This window comes from Simochromis diagramma, unplaced genomic scaffold (assembly GCF_900408965.1).
Source record: "Simochromis diagramma unplaced genomic scaffold, fSimDia1.1 OVJJ01000293.1, whole genome shotgun sequence".
NCBI lineage: Eukaryota > Metazoa > Chordata > Actinopteri > Cichliformes > Cichlidae > Simochromis > Simochromis diagramma.
This window is the reverse complement of record NW_024386801.1, coordinates 3,666,153-3,683,738: the sequence shown is the minus strand read 5'-3', so window position 1 is coordinate 3,683,738 and position 17,586 is coordinate 3,666,153. Positions and strand designations below refer to the sequence as shown.

Below are 17,586 nucleotides of genomic sequence, written 5' to 3'. Positions count from 1 at the left end.
TTAGTTTCTGAATACTTTAGGAACACCCAAGTCGCTCTAGTCACATCCTGCATACGTTTTAAGGGTCACAAGCCGAAAACTAAATATGATAACAATGAATGAAAATGCAAACACCTACTAAAAACAAGCATAAATGCACTTTTCCAGCATTCAATTCCAATTAAACTATATCACAGCCAACTATGCTTACAGCTATTTGTTGTGCCTGAATCATCACTACATCTGTCAGTACATAAACATCTACACGAGTGCTCCAGAGAGGTGTATCACGAAACAAAACTAATGGTTAGCAAGCATAAAATCTCAGTTTCTGTGCCAAAAAAGTGGCTCTCTTTTCCTGGCTAAATCACCATGGTAATTTGCATGTGCTCATTTAGTGATGGAGAACATGTGGAACTGTTCTTAATCCCCGGTTCTAATATGCTGCAGTCTCTTTTATACTGCAGGAATTGCAACTACTAGAGGAAGTTTAGTAAGTTAAAATTAATTTCACTTAAGCTGTAATGTTTAAAGTCGTCGTCGCATTAGAAATAAACACCACCAGTAAAACATAACTACTACCACTCTGTGTTCTTTCTTATTTTAAGAATTTCTTGTGTATGTTTGCATTTTACTGTAAAAATCAACATAAAAAAAAACAGAAAACATATCATAATATTATCATCATAAGCTGATAAGGTTTGATTGGAGTAGGTGGAACACATCAGTTCTGTACGTGGGATTCATTAGATAACACTAAGAAGTGAAACATTAAGAATAGTTTATTAAAGCAAATATTAGACTCCATTAACACAAATAGTTACACAGCTGGACTGGGACTAGACTGTTGCCAAGCAACACATTAATGTTTTCCAGAACAGCAGCTTGCTCCCCACACATCACTGCCAGTCAGCTGCGTTGTATCGTGTGCATTTACGTGAACCTTTCAATTAACTGTGCAAACAGTTCTGCAGCGGCTTCGGATGCACGTGTGCTTCTGATGAGTTACAGCTTCATCCGAACATAAATTGTTTCATCACTTCCTGAGCTCCTTGGATGGTCTCCTGTAGCATTCAGCGGTTTTTATTAACATTTTTTTTTTATCTTATACATCGCTTTTGTGTTTATTTAAGGCAGCTCACCGATTCTTAATCACTGCTATGAGCTCTGTTGCCTTAAGTCTTGCATCACATCGTTTCAGAGAGCACTGGCTCTCAGGCTGTAGTTGATATGAGACATGTGTGTCCGGGTCTCTTTCCCATTCTTTGTAACATGTGTTGTAGCTGGTTTACTCTCGGGAGGATTGGTGGTGGATCGCAGCTGTTGGCCTCCTGGGCTTTTTGACCAGGTGGAATTTTGCTCACATATTTTTTTGAGATGATACCAGGTAGAGGGTGATTTACTTGATTCACAAACATAGTGCTCCCTCTCATTTCCTCTCTTTTTCCCGTGGATGTGTATATGTTGGTTGCATCTGTAACCGGAAGGTCGCTGGTTCAATCCCTGGGTTCTCTGTCCTGGTCGTTGTGTCCTTGGGCAAGACACTTCACCTACCGCCTACTGGTGTTGGCCAGAGGGGCCGATGGCGTGATATGGCAGCCTCGCTTCTGTCAGTCTGCCCCAGGGCAGCTGTAGCTACAACTGTAGCTTGCCTCCACCAGTGTGTGAATGCGAGAGTGAATGAATAGTGGTATTGTAAAGCGCTTTGGGTGCCTTGACAAGCGCTATATAAATCCAATCCATTATTATTATCAAATGACTTCAAAACCAATCTGCTTACATCTTTTTACAGGGCTGTTTTCTCTTAATTATACAACCTCGCAGATGGGGACCAGATATAATTAACATGGGCTTGGCATATGGTGTCCCTTATGCAAAGAGGCTAATGCAGGGGCCCAGGTTCCAGTCTATCCCAGGCTCTTTGCTTTATGTCACAGCCCTGCTCTCTCCCCATTGTCCTATATGCCAGTGGTCCCCAACCTCCAGGCCACGGACTGGTGTTTGGTACCAGGCCACGGGATTTGAGGCTCTCTCTGTGAAATTTATGGTTTGTTTCCCTGGGTCTTTTCCCGTGTGTTATGAATAAATCTTCTTTTTTTTTGGTAACGGTTTTATTTTGTTATATTTATCTGCGACAACTTAATATCCTAGGACCTGGCATCCACATATGTGGACATCACAATTTGGGTTGTTTAGACCAAAATACAAAATTTTGCTCTACAAGGGCCTGATATCCACTTACGAGGACATTATACTGCCACTGTTCTATCGAAATTTTAAATGAATGTCCTCATATGTGGATCTCATTTCTCTCAGAAAGAAAAATCAGGTAAAAAATTGAAGAAAAAAAATCTGGTCATTCTTTGTTTTTACATTCATCAGGTCCCAATCAGTCCAAATAGTAGTTGGTTTACTCTCACCTCTGGATATCCTGCTGTGTCTTCTTTATAGATGTGATGGAAGCTTCTAACATGGCAATGTCCTTTATCTCTTTACTGCACCGGGCACACTGATTAGAATAGCCTAGGTACATAACAGACAAGAGACCAATGATAAGACACCAGAAGGTTAGATTTATTTAGCTATTTTATTTTGGGGAGGGGGTCACATACACCTCACCTTCATTGTCCGAGGACTCATGTGTGGGTTCCGGCGTAGTGCTGCTGCTCTCAGTGTTCTGGCTGCAGCTAGACGGCTGACTGCTCGCCTTCCTATGCTTCCCGTTAACCTCAGCCTGAGAGGAGAAGTGCAACAAACTTCAATTTGGAAAATTCCCAGCATACTGCACGCTGACACAACACTGGCTATCTGGGTAAACTGCAATGAATATCAAGTGGCTAAAAATAAGGGGCTTATCACGCTTGTCAGTGACATTGCAGCAACAAAGTATGAGTATGAAGAAAGAAGCTCAGAGATCATTCTGATAAAATGTCAGTGAAAGGCTCATCAGTAAATATTTCAGTTTAACCTTCTGTTGACTGGCCCAGCTGTGGCTGTAGGAGAGTCCGTTGTGTTGTCTCTGGCTTTTCTCCTGCGTCTGAATCACGCCATCCTTCTCAAACTGAACAAAACAGCGCTCAGGTTCCCACGGTCGCGTGCTGTAAAAATAAACCAGTGGAATTTAAACTTCCTCACATCCTTGTTTGCTTGTCCCCACTTGCTGATACCACAGTGCTTGTAGGTCTTCCTGCAGCCCCCAACCATCGTATTCATTACAAAAGGAGATATGCATGAGCGTGCATGAAAGCATTTGCGAAACAACAACCAAAGGACTATAAATACTATAAATAAACCATAAACTGCAGTACTGCCTCATGTCTGAGATATGGTGAGCTAGATCACAGTGACTCATTTGATTTTTTTCCTGTTGCAAAGTTTATTACAGTAATTAGCAACAACCTATGACTGACCAATAACCCCTGTACCAGTTTCAGTACTGGTGTCCTGTATTAAATACCTCATAATACTCTTACTCTCAATATATATAATATAACTGTTTGTTATCAGCTTTCAGCACCTGACTATTTCAAGTGACATGTATTGTGGCATATCAGTATTTATTCTCACACCATTTCTGACCCCTTCCTTCACAGGTCACCTTTTACTACACTTATAAGCTGAATAAAAAAGGCCCTAGTGTGTGTGTGTGTGTGTGTGTGTGTGAGTGTGCTCATACTCCATGTGCTTGTAGGTCCACTCAGAGGTGACAGAGTGCGGATGGAAAAGCTGTGGAACCCAGGGTTTGTCTCCTCTCTCTCTGGTGTCTCTCCGCTGAGCTTCCTCCAATACAAACTTCTCCTGGGTGGCACGCACTTGGTCCCTATCCATGATAGCACTGGTCACATGCCGCCACAGTCTGCCAAGAGCATATTACAATCAGATGCAAATGGGGAAAACACACTGGCCAATGAATTGTCACTAAAAAGTCAAAAGCAATTGTGTATAATGAGATATAATAACATCCCGGCCACAACCTCGTCTGGATATCTAATAACGTCTGCAGTTAAAGGTTCTGAGCATTGGGTCACTGACACATGTTAAATGGAAGCCACTATTACAGTTATCAGCTATCATGCTAGCACAAATGTTTTGCATTTGTTGACTCAATAACACTCAAATTAACAATTAACACAGATGATCTTTGTGCTTTACCTTTCGGACTCAAATTCTCCCTGCTGGTCTAACTGGACCACTTGTCTCTTGAGGCGACCGCTGCGAATTTCTGGACTTGGGTTCCACAAAATCTCCTGCTGGCCTGAGCGCTTCTCGTGAATAAATACCTCGTTGTCCTGAACAAAAGTTTAGCCCCTTTTAACGTTTTTTTTTTAAAAGTTAATTGACCACAACCATCCATAAGACTCTACATAAAAATACATTGCCCTTATTTTCAATCCAACCTGGAAACTACTGGAAACTATTCCCAAAAGATCCCAAAAAGTCATCTAGAAAACAAAATAACAATACTGAATTTCTTTACTTTTGCTTTTTGATGCTCAAAGCCACTGTGAGAGCAATACAGAGGAGATCCTTTACTTTATGCACCTTCCAGCTGCTCCTAAACCTATGATTATCTATTTTGTACTACAGAGTATTACTAATTACTAATTGCTAAAGAGTGGTGTGTGTGGTAGCAAATGATGCTGAAAGATGTATTCAAGCTCCTTAGACTTCATACGAGATCAAGAGGATTAAGGTTCTTACCCAGTGTCCATCAACAGTGGCCAGTACTTCCTCTCCGACAAAGATCTTTCCATTGATCTGATTTACAGAACCAGAACCTCCAAGAAAAGGCTGAAGTGAACAGAATGAAAATGCAATACCTTTACTAAAACAGCTGACTAGATAAAACAACCAGTTAAACAAATGTTTCATTTCTTTTTTCTGAAAACATACCTTCAGTTTAAACTCCAGCTCTGCTACGCATTTGGTTTTCTCACACTCAATGGTAACTTTCCCTCCCAGCTCTAGTGTCATAGTGCCGTACAGAATCCCTACGAGAGAGAGACAATATTGCAGCATCAGATCAACAAGTTCAGCAGAAGGAAATTCATAAATTATTGGTAGAATTTATCATGTAGGCAACTGCAGTGAGTGCATTCCTGAGAGACAAGATGAAGGAAACAATTTTAAAAATCCTGAAGCAGACCCAAAATAAAAAACTTAAACCTGCCTTGATTTATATATCTCACCCATCATCCATCTCGAACTCTGACTGTCTGCCATATTAGAGTTCGTGCTCACAGCGAAGCAGAGCTTCATTTGATTTCCAGTACATCAGACATATTGGCCAGAACAGATGGCTGTAATATTTACAGCCCACACAGATTGTGTCAGTTTGGTCAGATTTCATTGTAAACACTGTAGATGAGCTTGTGTTCTAGCCTCCTGTCATGTGTGTGCTGTTGCAATAATTGGTAAATTATAGTGTGAGAATGAGGAGCTCAAACAGAATTGGCTACAATCAGCGTGGTACAGAACAAAAATCAGAAGCAACAAAAGGTATTATTTTCAGACAATACAGGTCATTTGTTTGTGAATTCCACTTCTGATACCCAACTTATTAGATGCCATGCACATTACAGATCCACTAATATCCTCCAGTGCTCACTCATTCACACTATCCCAACTGATCTGTAGACAAAGTTGAGCCTTGAAAAACTGGAGATGATCCAGTATCTGTGCTTACTGCAAAACTATAAATTACTTAACATCTCATATCTTCTTTGATTTAACTGCTTATAATTATAATTTCATCTCCGAGGAAGTGATCCCAGAGAGAAGTAAAGCAAGTGTGTAAGTTTATCTCTGAATGTTTGTAAAGCATTCCCACGTTAAGCTTAACAACCGATATATGGAGCGACTTCCTCTCTCTCCCTCTTCTGTTATTACTTTAATCATGAAACCGATTAATGATCAGTTGATCGGCTTTTCTGTCGCGAGTCCGTCTCTCTTCTTTGTTTATCGCCTACTTTGCACCAGAAAGAGGAAACCAGCGGCTGAATAACAGCAGCACTATTAAGCTTGAAAAGCTGTTGTTAGAATTTATTTAATATTACTTTCTAGACCAGGATCCTTTTCTACGTAGCTGACGCTGGTAACTGTGCAGGGGCGGATCTAGCAAAGTTTAGCCAGGGGGGCCGATAGGGCATGAACAGGGAGAAGGGGGCACAAAGACATACTTTTCTTTCTTATTCTTATTTAAAATGTCTAGCTTTTAATAAATAATTATCTGAATCTTACACCCAAAGTTTTAATCTTATGTAAAATATATAGAAGTCCATTACTGTATATAGTAACTATTAAGTCTAATATACCCTAGTAAGCTATAGTACTTTTTCCTTTGGGAAGGTACCATCTGTGCAGTCTGCAGTTCTGTTGAAGAAAGATGTTGAATCTAATTATTCTTGAAAAATAATTTATTTCTGTGCATTTTTTTTCACACTGCATCAAATTAAAGTTGATTAGGTCGATTAAGCATCATGAGGCAGAGGGTGGTTCCCTATTTTTTTGCTGGGAGTTTGCAACCCTATTAGTTAGGAGAAATATTAAGCAACCTAAGTACTCTTTAAAATACCAGAATAGAAAGTATCAGTATCGAGACACTTACAAATGTGGATTGCACAACACTGGACATTATATTTCTTCATTTCCATTTAATACTTGTACAGCTGCTGTTATTGTATATATATATATATATATATATATATATATATATATATATATATTTCTTCATACATTCTTATATATTTATTATATATTTCTATACTGTGTATTGTGTATTTTGTTGCACAGTTATTTTATTTTCAACTTTAATTTATATATTTTATCTTATTCTTTCCCAGTTAAATTTACCCTTCATTCTAATTGGTTGTTGTACAGTTATTTCGTTTTTAACTTTAATTTTTATATTTTATTTTATTCCTTCCTAGTTAAATTTACCCTTTTTAATTTTCATTTCCTATCTTATTCATAGCCTTTTTTTTTTCTTTAGGTCACGAGCAGTTGTGTAAGCATTTCACTGCATATCGTACTGTGTATGACTGTGTATGTGACAAATAAAATTTGAATTTATTGCTGAACTATGAAATATTTTGGGTGCAGTGTAATTTTTATATACAGGTATAACAGAAAAGCTTTAGTGTTCTTGTTTATTTAAACTTGAGTATGAACTTATACAAAATGCAGCAAGATATAAAAAAAAAAAAAACAGTTTTATTGATTAAAAAACACTATATCGGATTCATATCGGTCTCGGCAGATATCCAAATTTATGATATCAGTATCGGACATAAAAAAGTGGTATCGTGCCACTGAAAACCTATTACTTATTTCCAAAGAGATGTTGCAGTATTAAGAAGATTATGGAAAGATACTGCTAATACTAACATAGCAACAAGGACATGGAACGATTAGTGGAGTAGAAAGTAATGCATATTTATTACCTTTGCAGTGAGCATAGGGCATGGTGATGACATACTCCTCATCCCTGCTCAAGAACAGCAGCCGGGCTTTGCCATCTAGAATAGCTGAAAGAGAGTTACCTACAAAAGCAGGAAAACAGAGAAATATGTGGTTAACAATGCTTCTCACTGGGCCTGATCGTGACGGTGTCCTTGCATGCCTTTTTATAACCGTACACATGTACTGAATCCGTACCGATCATCTGGCTGAGACAAATGAATTAGATCGTGAAATATTGACTGTACCATAGAATTTGGACTTGGCCAGGATGCTTCCACTAATAGAAAATCCATCCTTCCTATTGCAGACATAAAAGGCAGAGATGGGTGGATGGTGCGACACCTGGCAGAGGACAGAGAGAGAAAACGAAATCTGAGCAGCAGAGCGAGGCAAAAACTGTCAAATACTCTCTGGCCAATGTTCCCTCTAAGCTGCGCGTGCGCGCAATTGCGCACAATTGCGCACTGCTGGCACGGTCTCTGCGCACAGAAAATCTGCGTTGCGCACAAAAAAAAAAAATCTAACCTGAATTGAAATTAAAATGAAAACTTTAACAATTCTGTTTTGCAGTGTTAGTCAGTAAGTGACAGTTGTTAGTTGTTTAGGAAAGGGGAAGTTTTAGGAGTGTTTTGAGATGTGAGAGATTTGCGTCATTTAGCGCAAATCTTGTGTAGTTAGTGTGTAGCGTAGTCAATAGTTTTGTTGTGTGTCAGAACAATGAGGCGACTGCTGAATGTTACAGGTTTTACACATCTCCTGTTGTCAGGCCTGCAGGTATCAGGTTGTTGTTCTTCTTTATCTCATAGTGACAGAAATTATTTTTTGGAGTGGCACAAATAATTTGTGTGGCATCAAATTTGATGCAGAACAGCTGATTGTTCTGTAAATAGTTTGAAATGTTTGTTTAAAAACACCTTGGCTGCATTTTTAGGTAAAGAGCTGCAAAAAACTTTGTTGTTTGCATAACTCAGTTACTTTTTTGAACAAGTAACTATATAATTAATTGCCCAACATTGGTCATTATATACTGTATTTTGCAGACAGAGTTACAGGACTCTCTCCCAGACCACAGACTCATAATACAAGTCAGAGCTTTATTTAAAAAAAAGAAAAAAGAAAAAAAAGAAAGTTGTGTTTTCAAAATTGGAGTTCAAGTTATTTTTACTTCCAATAGTGTTAACATACTACACAGGTCATGAACAAGATTTTTTTAAATTTTCATTGCAAGTGGGCTAAAGCAGTTAATTAAAAGTAGTCTAACATAAATGTAAATGCTGTAATGTGATTATTTTAATAAACCATGTAACTCGGATGGATTCGATGCTGACGTGACCACAGTGCACACGTCTGCTGTCGCTCACAGTGGTCCAAGGGACCGCTCAGGGAGTTTGTTCGCTCAGACACATGAACATTGCCTCTGGCACTTATTAATTTTACACTTGCTGCATAGGTGTTTGCTCAGTGTGTTTGTCGAAACAGTGTGTTTGTGCAAGATATTTCACACGAGACAAGAGTCGTGTCCAGTTCTGGTTCGCCACTTATCTACGAGTCTGATTTAACCTGTTCAGCTATGTAGAAAGTGCAGCTGTTGGTCTCTGGATGGAGCCAGCAGCAGCGAAATGTCTCCCCCAGGATTGGATTGTAAGGTTTTTTCAGACCCTGTAAATGCAGACACACAGAGAAACGTTAGTGTCACTTTAAGCATCATCCAAAACAAAGAAGATTTATTTCCCAGATTAAACATCAAGCTACTTTAATTTTTTGTTATGCTACTGTTGAGCACAATTCTTAAGTAATAACTTGATTCTGTCCTGTTTCACGTAATAAGCAATATTATGGAGTGCAGCGCCACTTATCCAGAGAGCTACTACAGACAGTTCTATAGATGTTATGCAATTACTCCAGCAGCAGAGCAAAGTTTTTGTTTGGTAGTCTTATGATGAGAGCTTCTCAAGAATTTATCAGTCTACAGTTTCACAAAAGTAGTCAGCTGAAAATGTGCTGAGCAATGCCAGATTAATCGACACACATTATCTGCTGGCTCAGATTCCCAGAAGCTCTGCTGCCACAGAGGAAATAAATTTCTAACCAGTGGGAAGTGCGTCCTGACATTTTTACAGCACAAATGGACCCTGAACAGAGACATTTGTCAAGCAGCCAAGAAATAAAGCGTTACTGAATGTCATGTTAGATGATGGTGCGCCCACAAAACTAAAAACTGCTAACACTTAGAAAATCTTCCAGTGGTACTGGTAAAGCCACATGATAGAGGTTGATGGGTTGTGCAAATCTATAACTGACTGATGAGTGTCCATTCAGACTTTAAAAATTTAGGAAACACTAAATAGTTGAAGCTTTAAGTTTTTAGTGATTCTGCTCTGATTCATGGTGAAATGTTATTTAAAAGATCACCGGCTTGTAGTACACAACATACTGCATTTTATTTAATAGTAGTGATGCACTGAAAAGCTTTCACATTACTTCTAAAAACAGATGTCACTGTAGTCTCTAACAGGCACTGAATGGATGTGCATCTTGTAATTAGGTTTGTCATACAGTACAGCTAATGTGATAACAGAACTATATAAGCTTGACTGGAGTGAACGTAGCTTACCTTGGGCTTCTTGTAAAAACCTGATAAGTACCACCTCAGCACCTGCTTGATCCGACCATATGCACTCTCTTCCAGTGAGGCTCTGTAGTGAAGAAACAAAAAGAAAAAAAATAAACAAGACATGCATACAATCTATAAATGCGGGAAAAAAGAATCACCTGATTTCAAAAGACTATATTTTTTGTAAGTAATGGAAACAGAAGAGTGCAGTAAATTTTAAAATACATGGCTAAATATAAAGCAAACACACCACTTTGCATTATGTGTACAATGGGTATTATAATAAAGCACCACAAAACTTGGTGTTCAATGTGTCTTCCTCTAGATTCAAGGCACGTGTCTGTACTATAGTCAAACTCGGCCCATATTTTGCAAGCATGTCTGGAATGACTGCAGCCACTGCGGCTGTTATGCTACCTACCTGCATGAAACTCATGCTTGTTCTAACAGTATGTGTTTTGATCATTATAGTTGAACAGCTGCAGTATTAAAGCACTTTGAAATCAGGTGATTCTTTGTGATACACCCTGTATGTTCTTAAGTGAAATCACTAAGATTTACTGACTGTGAGAGCAGATCTGCATGATAGTAGTAGTCAGACAGCTTGTCCAGGAAGGAGCGCGGCTCCAGGATAAAGGTTGGAAGCACCACCTTAGACAGGTCCATGCCTGGCCGCAGCTGCTTCAGCAAGCTCCAGATCAGGCCCTTGTTCTCCTCTGATACAGTCTCCACCTGGGATGCCTCGCCAGCCTAAAGGAACATGCACAGAGGGCAGGTAGTTGTGCGTAAGTAAGATTAGAAAAGTAATCAGGATGGCGAACAGAACTGCAAGGCAAACATAACAATCAGCCTCACCTCAGCCATCTCCTCTGTGCTCTGCTCTACATAGGCTGTGGCCTGTGGCCCGGGGGACAGCTCATCCGATTGGTCCACATCGCTCTCCTCCGTCAGTCTTCCACCGTTCTCATTGGCTGCAGCGTCCCAGTCGTCATGAGCTTCGCGCTCCGATTTATCTGAAAAGCCGTCATGCTCCATGTGGTGATTTCCCAGCAGCACTGTGTCATTCAACCTAGTGAACAGATAAGCAAACAGGTTACAACTACATTAATAATAATGATAAGCAGCCATTTTATCGCTGCTGTATGCCGGCTCTTGAATAGCCCTTGCAGAGGAGAAATCTGATAGCTTCTCACTGGCTTGATCTTTCACTTGTGCATTATGATGCATAAGATCAAGTGACTTTGCAAAAGTCACTTGAGCCAAAGTTTTGATGACTGCCTTGCTAATGGAGAAGTCTCTAAAGAACAAGAAATTACCTACCAAGAACATTACAGCTCTAAATGGCTTTTAACTGATGTCCTCTTGTATCCTCCTCACAGTTATGATGAGTACGTCTGCTACTTTAGAGACTATGGATGTTAATAACTTTGTTGACCTCAAGGGTTGACAGGACATCCAGATTACAAAGCCTCACGTCCACATATCCCACCCCTTAAACATTAGGTTTGAATTTACGTGGCTACAATAAAGATGCACAAACAAGTTAATATATAAACATGCAAGTATTGTATATACAGACAATACTCAACTACTTGTAGGCTCTGTGCTTCAGCACATTCATTCTAAAACAACAATGGATATTACAGTAAAGCACCACTGCAAATGAAACACGTGCATTTTAACAGCGTGCACAAATTTTAAGGGCCCAAAAGTAATTGGACAATCGCCTACTAAGTATTTGTCAGCACACAATGTAAAACGGTGAGTTTTTAGACTCACTGGGGTTTTGCCAACAAGATCATTTACAAACATGTAAATCAGCAGCACTCAGTCCTATGGCACACCTGCGCTGACTTTTTTATTGCCGTCAGCAGCAACAGGATGAGGAATGAGGTATACAGGAGATTTGTGTGTGCTCGGATTCACATGGAAAAACAGAAAAACAAACAAACAAAAAAATCCACATTATACAGCATTTTATTATCCACGTGATGATGCATAATATCTGCCTCACTCTCAATTAACTGCTCCATTTCACTTACTGAGAACCAGATACAAGCAAAAATCCCACATCAAGAAAGACAGATTCTGCTGGTGACTAAGACTGAAGATTTCACACCATTACCGACTACATAATTCCCCCCAAGATAACTAATTTGAGTGGTTTTTAAGGGTTAAGGATTACATTTTCCCAACTGTGAAATTCAGTCACAGAACTTGTACATGTACAGAACAAAAACAACATACAACTATCCAAACACATATGGTCTGTGCAGCAAATGCTTACACTAACCCAAAAATTAACTCGAGAAAATAATCATCTTAAACTTCATGCTGTGCCGAGTTAGTGTTTTCAAGCTGTGTGATTTCGCAATCTGCAATAAAAAGGCCCAGACCTCAGACCTGCTATCACTTAATCAGAAAAAAGGGAACAAAACATGGAAAACGAAAAAGAAGAAAGTCATACATCAGCTTGTGAACTGTCAAAGAAGGAACGAGGAAGAAGTGAGAGTGAGGGGCGGGAGGGAGAGATTTATGAGGTTGGTAGCTAAAAAGGAACAGCCTACAGCCATTTTACAATTCAGACAGTGGAAGTCTGTGGAGTGAGACTGCAGAGTCCTACATCATGCAAAATCAATGCCAGCAATTTCCAAAGCTTTGTTTCCTAACAAACATGAGCAACCGTTGGGACAGTGGAAAATAACTGCATTGTGCTGCAAGCTTCCACAAGAACATACAGTATTAGGATTGTGGTCACAGCATACAGGGAAATAGCCTGTCCAACAACAAAGATAGTTACAGGTTCAAAATGCCCCAGGGTTTGCCAAACCTGAACAGTCACATTCCAGCTAACGTTAATGTTACTTATTAATCCAAACACACCCAAAGGCAAATAAGCTTTCCTTACCTCAAAGTCTTAAAACATACAGACAAACTCTTCCTCAAGGATCAAAACACCACCAGTAAATCCAATCACAGATGCAGCCTGTCCTTGTCTCTTCTCCTGTGTGCGTGTGTGAATGTTTTCACTCTACTCCCTAAAAGAAAAAAAGGTGACGCTCTGTTTCTTCGACTCTGGCAAACCTGCTTCCTGAATGCGTGTGCGCATACGTGTGTCTGTGTGCATGCCTGCAATGGCTGTGCTGCTACCGTCTCTGTCTGGGTGGTGTATGGCTCATATTGTGCTCCATCTTCCTGCTCCTCTGTCAGTCACGTGACTGGTTGGGCTTTTGTGATTGGATGGGAGAGGAATTGGAGAGGAGGTAATGCTGGGATGGATGTCCGGAGGGAGGAGGTAAGAGGAAGGGGAGGTGTGAGGGGGAGTGAGGCTTCGAATGTTGGATGTAAACCGTACACAAACAGATCAGAATGAGGGCTACATAACCAATTAAACACACTTGGAGCACATAGTTATACTGCAAATAGGATTTCAGCGGCAAACGGGACACCTTATGATTTCAGCTATTGATTAACTTCATACAAAAGCCCCAACTCTGCTTTGTTTCACAGCAAATACTCAAAGTTTTATACTGATTACGCTCTATTGTGTGTAAGCTGTGAAATTAAGCCTATCAAGTCCAATGACTGTTTTTCATAGACATTGATCAAGTCTCAGAATGCCTAATAATCATAGTTACTCTGACAACATAAATGGGAAATGGAAGGCATTTCCCACAATCCTCATTGTGGGAAATTGTGGGGGCTCAAGAGTTAGCAGTTCGTCTTGTAATCAAATCAAATCAAATCAAATTACTTTTATTGTCACATCACATGTGCAGGTACACTGGTACAGCACATGTGAGTGAAATTCTTGTGTGCGAGCTTCACAAGCAACAGTGTTGTGCAAAAATACAATAACGTAAAACAAGCAAAATATAAGAATGGCTAAATCTGAGACTAATAAATATATGTGCAATATATAATAGTATATGCATTACTGGATGTGTATACTAAATATGTTTTTCTGCGTGCGTGCGTGTGTGTGTGTGTGTGTGTGTGTGTGTGTGTGTGTACATATTTTACAAATTAAATAGAGTAAACATTAAAATAAAATATATAAAAAATATACAGAGTTGGTTGAGACATGTGCAAAACAGTGGCATTAATAGGAAGGTTGCCGGTTCGAGCCCCGACTCCGACAGTCTCGGTCGTTGTGTCCTTGGGCAAGACACTTCACCCGCTGCCTACTGGTGGTGGTCAGAGGGCCCGGTGGGGTCCATAGGGACTAAGTAAAGCACTATACAAATACAGGTCATTTACCATTTGTATCCTTCCCTTTTCCCCATTATACCCAGATCTCATCAAAACGCATTTTTTTAACCGCTTTCACAAGGTCAGACTGTATCCACTCACACGAGCAAAATGCCAAAACTTTGCAGAATCCAATTTTCCAGCTTTATAAAGGCTGATAATACGTGAGTCACAAAGAAGGGCACAATCAGGACATGCTCAACAGACTCTGACATGTCACAACAGAAAACACAAGGGTGGACTAATGATGGCTGCATGCCATCATATCCTGCTATTGTGCATGCTGGTAATGAGCCAGCTACAGTTGTAGCCACAGCTGCCCTGGGGCAGACTGACAGAAGCGAGGCTGCCATATCGCGCCATCGGCCCCTCTGGCCAACACCAGTAGGCGGTAGGTGAAGTGTCTTGCCCAAGGACACAACGACCGAGACTGTCCTAGCCGGGGCTCGAACCGGCAACCTTCCGATTACAAGGCGAACTCCCAACTCTTGAGCCACGATCGCCCCTTGGGAGACCACAAATCCCAGTTGTGGTCAAAAACAGCCAAGCAATGACACATCAACCAGCATTTTATCATCCATGTGATGATGCACAATATCTGCCTCACTCTGCCTCAGTCCAATATTTCCAGTCTCTTCACTGCCTGCAAGTAGCTCTGAAAACCATGTCTGAAAAATGTAGCTCATTAAACAGTTTGATTCAAAAACTAAACACTAAACTAAACAGAGCACTATTTTGCCCCAGGTCCTAGTCCAGCAAACCTCTTATCTGTAAGGTGAGATCCTGCCCTCAGTTCAGCCAAGCATACCCAGGGGTATTTGTATTTGTTATAATGTTGTGTGAATCGTGATGAATCTATGGTTTCTTATAAGCCTAGCAGAGTTTTTAAATAAGGTTGATTACATACAAGTGCACTAAAAGTGACTTTTTCCCTAGTTGCATTACAAAACTACGATAATTTAAAGAACAGACAGTTTGAAATCTCCTAGTTAAAAATGTATAGAGAATAAATAAAATAATTAAATAAAATCTGGATTTGACGTTCTTGGGCTTTAGCTGTTTTATCACATAAGTGAGAGTACCATGGGAATTTCTGACAGTGATATGAAAGAAAAAAAAAAATGGGGCAAATGGTCAACAATCAGAATCGGGATCAGAATACTTTATTAATGCCTAAGGAAATTATGCAAAGCGTGAATACAGGAATCATCGGTGATCCAATAACAACAAATTATAAAAGAAAGACTGAAATCAGTCATATGTCCGTGGATCTAGCTGTGTGAGTTCATGACTTACTGCAGCAGCTCTGTATCAGTGAGTGCCGTGGACTGCAGCAGGTTCAGTATATGGGAGGACTCTGAAGTCGTGCTGATATCTCCTTCTTTCCCAGCTTTGGCCGTCAGCTTGTAGAGGCTGGAGCAGCTCAGAGCCAGCTCCAGGGCATCCATCCAACACCGACCTGGAGAGCAGTTTTTTTTTTTTTTTTAAGGGGAAGAAGGGTCGATCAGTTTGGTTGCATATATATAGTTTCATCAAACATGCAAGAAGCTGCACCTTCAGATGCCTCACCATCAGACTCAGATGCAGCTCTGAAGATCAGGTAGTTACTGGGTAGAGGCTGCGTGATGGAGCCAACGTTCTCTCCTTTGGGACCCTGAGGATATGGATCAAATACTGACTCATGCTTCATGTTGTGTATTCATGTTGCACCAATTGAAACAAATGGCTCTCCCAAGGGCCATGAGAATTATGCAGCACTAAACGAGATAATCATCATTTAGAAATAACATTTACGGTGAGGAAAAAAAGAAGACAGCCAGTTTCTTTTTAATACAACCACTAGGTGTCACCCAAGACAGATTTTTTTTTCCCCACACAAAGTAAAATCAAATAAAATTATTACTACACAAACAAAACTAAAATCAGATTTAACTGTCTAAATACACAAAATATTAAATTGTCCTAATGCTGAGTGAACTTGTCAATTAAAATCTAACTGTTTTTGATTACATAATTTTAATTGGACTGAATAAACCTACAAATATGTCTGACCTTGACAGCCCAGATTGATTTATCCAGTGGGTGGTACAGCTTGAAGCAAAAGCCGTCCTTCTTGGAGGGTCTCTCGATCAGCTTGCATGCACTGAGCAGGATGGTACCCACCCAGTGATCTGTTTTGGGGGTCTTATAGATCAGAAGAACCCCAGGCTTCAAGGCACACCACAGTCTGGTCCAACTTTTTAAAGAGCCACGGATCTAAAGAAGCATAAGGGATGAGAGTGGAAGCAATTTAGAGTACAACTAAATAAAGTAAAGAAAATGAAATATGTTAATTCACAACTGCAGCATATTAAATATTAAGAGCATTAAAAAGTAAGAGGGAAACTGGGAAGTCAATATGTAATGACATCAGTTTAACATCAAGGTTATTATTATCCTGGCTGTTACTGCAATAGTGTCACACCTTTAACCAGTTGGACATGATGATGACGCTGGGGTCCTTAAGTGCAGTGGACAGTTCTTTAGCTGCTCGCTTCTTCTCTTGCCTATAATTCTGCTTTTGGACCTTTAGAACATTATAAAAACAAAAGCAAACAATAATGAAAGATCAGAACTGAACAAAGGACTGATACCAAAGTTTTAACACTAGGTGGAAGCAGAGTCAAACTATCTCTAGCATTCGACATTCAAAGACTTAACATCAAAGGTAAACATTTAAATATTTGAATACTGCAACGTTTAAAATGAGCATGCACATGAGTCAACACAGCTGCTGACCATCTCAAGCAAGGATGTGACCTCTACCTTGAGCGACTCCTTCCGGGCCAGCTTCTCGGTGGGGGAGGGGCAGTCCTTCTCAACACCATTAAACATCCTGGACTCAGACTGGAGGCGGGAGTTAAGACAGAAAGGAAAGGCAGAGTTAAACGATGGACAAATAATCCCGTTGGGAGGGATTTTAGTTTACATAAATCTGTGGTTAATAAAAGTTTAAATAACCTTATTTGTTTTAGTTGGGAACGGCCCAATATTTTACTGTTTTCAAAGGTTTGTAAAGAGGGGTGGGTGGCCCTTTCAGTCAGCAAGGAAACTTGGCAGGCAGTCATTTGTGGCGCTTTGACCACACACCCACTAACTTCCTTGGTTAAACAACAAGGGGTGAACTGAAGTAAACAGACATTAGAATCACAGTGGTAAGTAATTTGCAATTTCACTGTGATGTGCAGTTACTTAACCACTTGTTCTATATGCACTAACCCAATATTATCATCGAGCCCACA

At 40.0% G+C, this 17,586-nt stretch overlaps 1 protein-coding gene across 3 annotated transcripts in view; it reads right to left on the bottom strand.

The window, feature by feature from the left end:
- Positions 1 to 17,586, bottom strand: part of osbpl5 (oxysterol binding protein-like 5) — a 45,708-nt gene that overhangs the window by 1,964 nt on the left and 26,158 nt on the right. For all 3 annotated transcript variants that reach the window (XM_040025210.1, XM_040025212.1, XM_040025211.1), the window contains 18 exons: positions 17,111 to 17,191; positions 16,770 to 16,871; positions 16,358 to 16,561; positions 15,875 to 15,959; positions 15,602 to 15,764; positions 10,910 to 11,123; positions 10,620 to 10,804; positions 10,055 to 10,136; positions 9,001 to 9,099; positions 7,686 to 7,782; positions 7,422 to 7,520; positions 4,873 to 4,970; positions 4,681 to 4,770; positions 4,132 to 4,268; positions 3,656 to 3,835; positions 2,948 to 3,077; positions 2,599 to 2,713; positions 2,400 to 2,502 (listed from right to left, as the gene is read on the bottom strand). In XM_040025210.1, the coding sequence (XP_039881144.1) occupies positions 2,400 to 2,502; positions 2,599 to 2,713; positions 2,948 to 3,077; positions 3,656 to 3,835; positions 4,132 to 4,268; positions 4,681 to 4,770; positions 4,873 to 4,970; positions 7,422 to 7,520; positions 7,686 to 7,782; positions 9,001 to 9,099; positions 10,055 to 10,136; positions 10,620 to 10,804; positions 10,910 to 11,123; positions 15,602 to 15,764; positions 15,875 to 15,959; positions 16,358 to 16,561; positions 16,770 to 16,871; positions 17,111 to 17,191 (2,264 nt within the window). The remainder of the gene's footprint in view (positions 1 to 2,399; positions 2,503 to 2,598; positions 2,714 to 2,947; positions 3,078 to 3,655; positions 3,836 to 4,131; positions 4,269 to 4,680; positions 4,771 to 4,872; positions 4,971 to 7,421; positions 7,521 to 7,685; positions 7,783 to 9,000; positions 9,100 to 10,054; positions 10,137 to 10,619; positions 10,805 to 10,909; positions 11,124 to 15,601; positions 15,765 to 15,874; positions 15,960 to 16,357; positions 16,562 to 16,769; positions 16,872 to 17,110; positions 17,192 to 17,586) is intronic.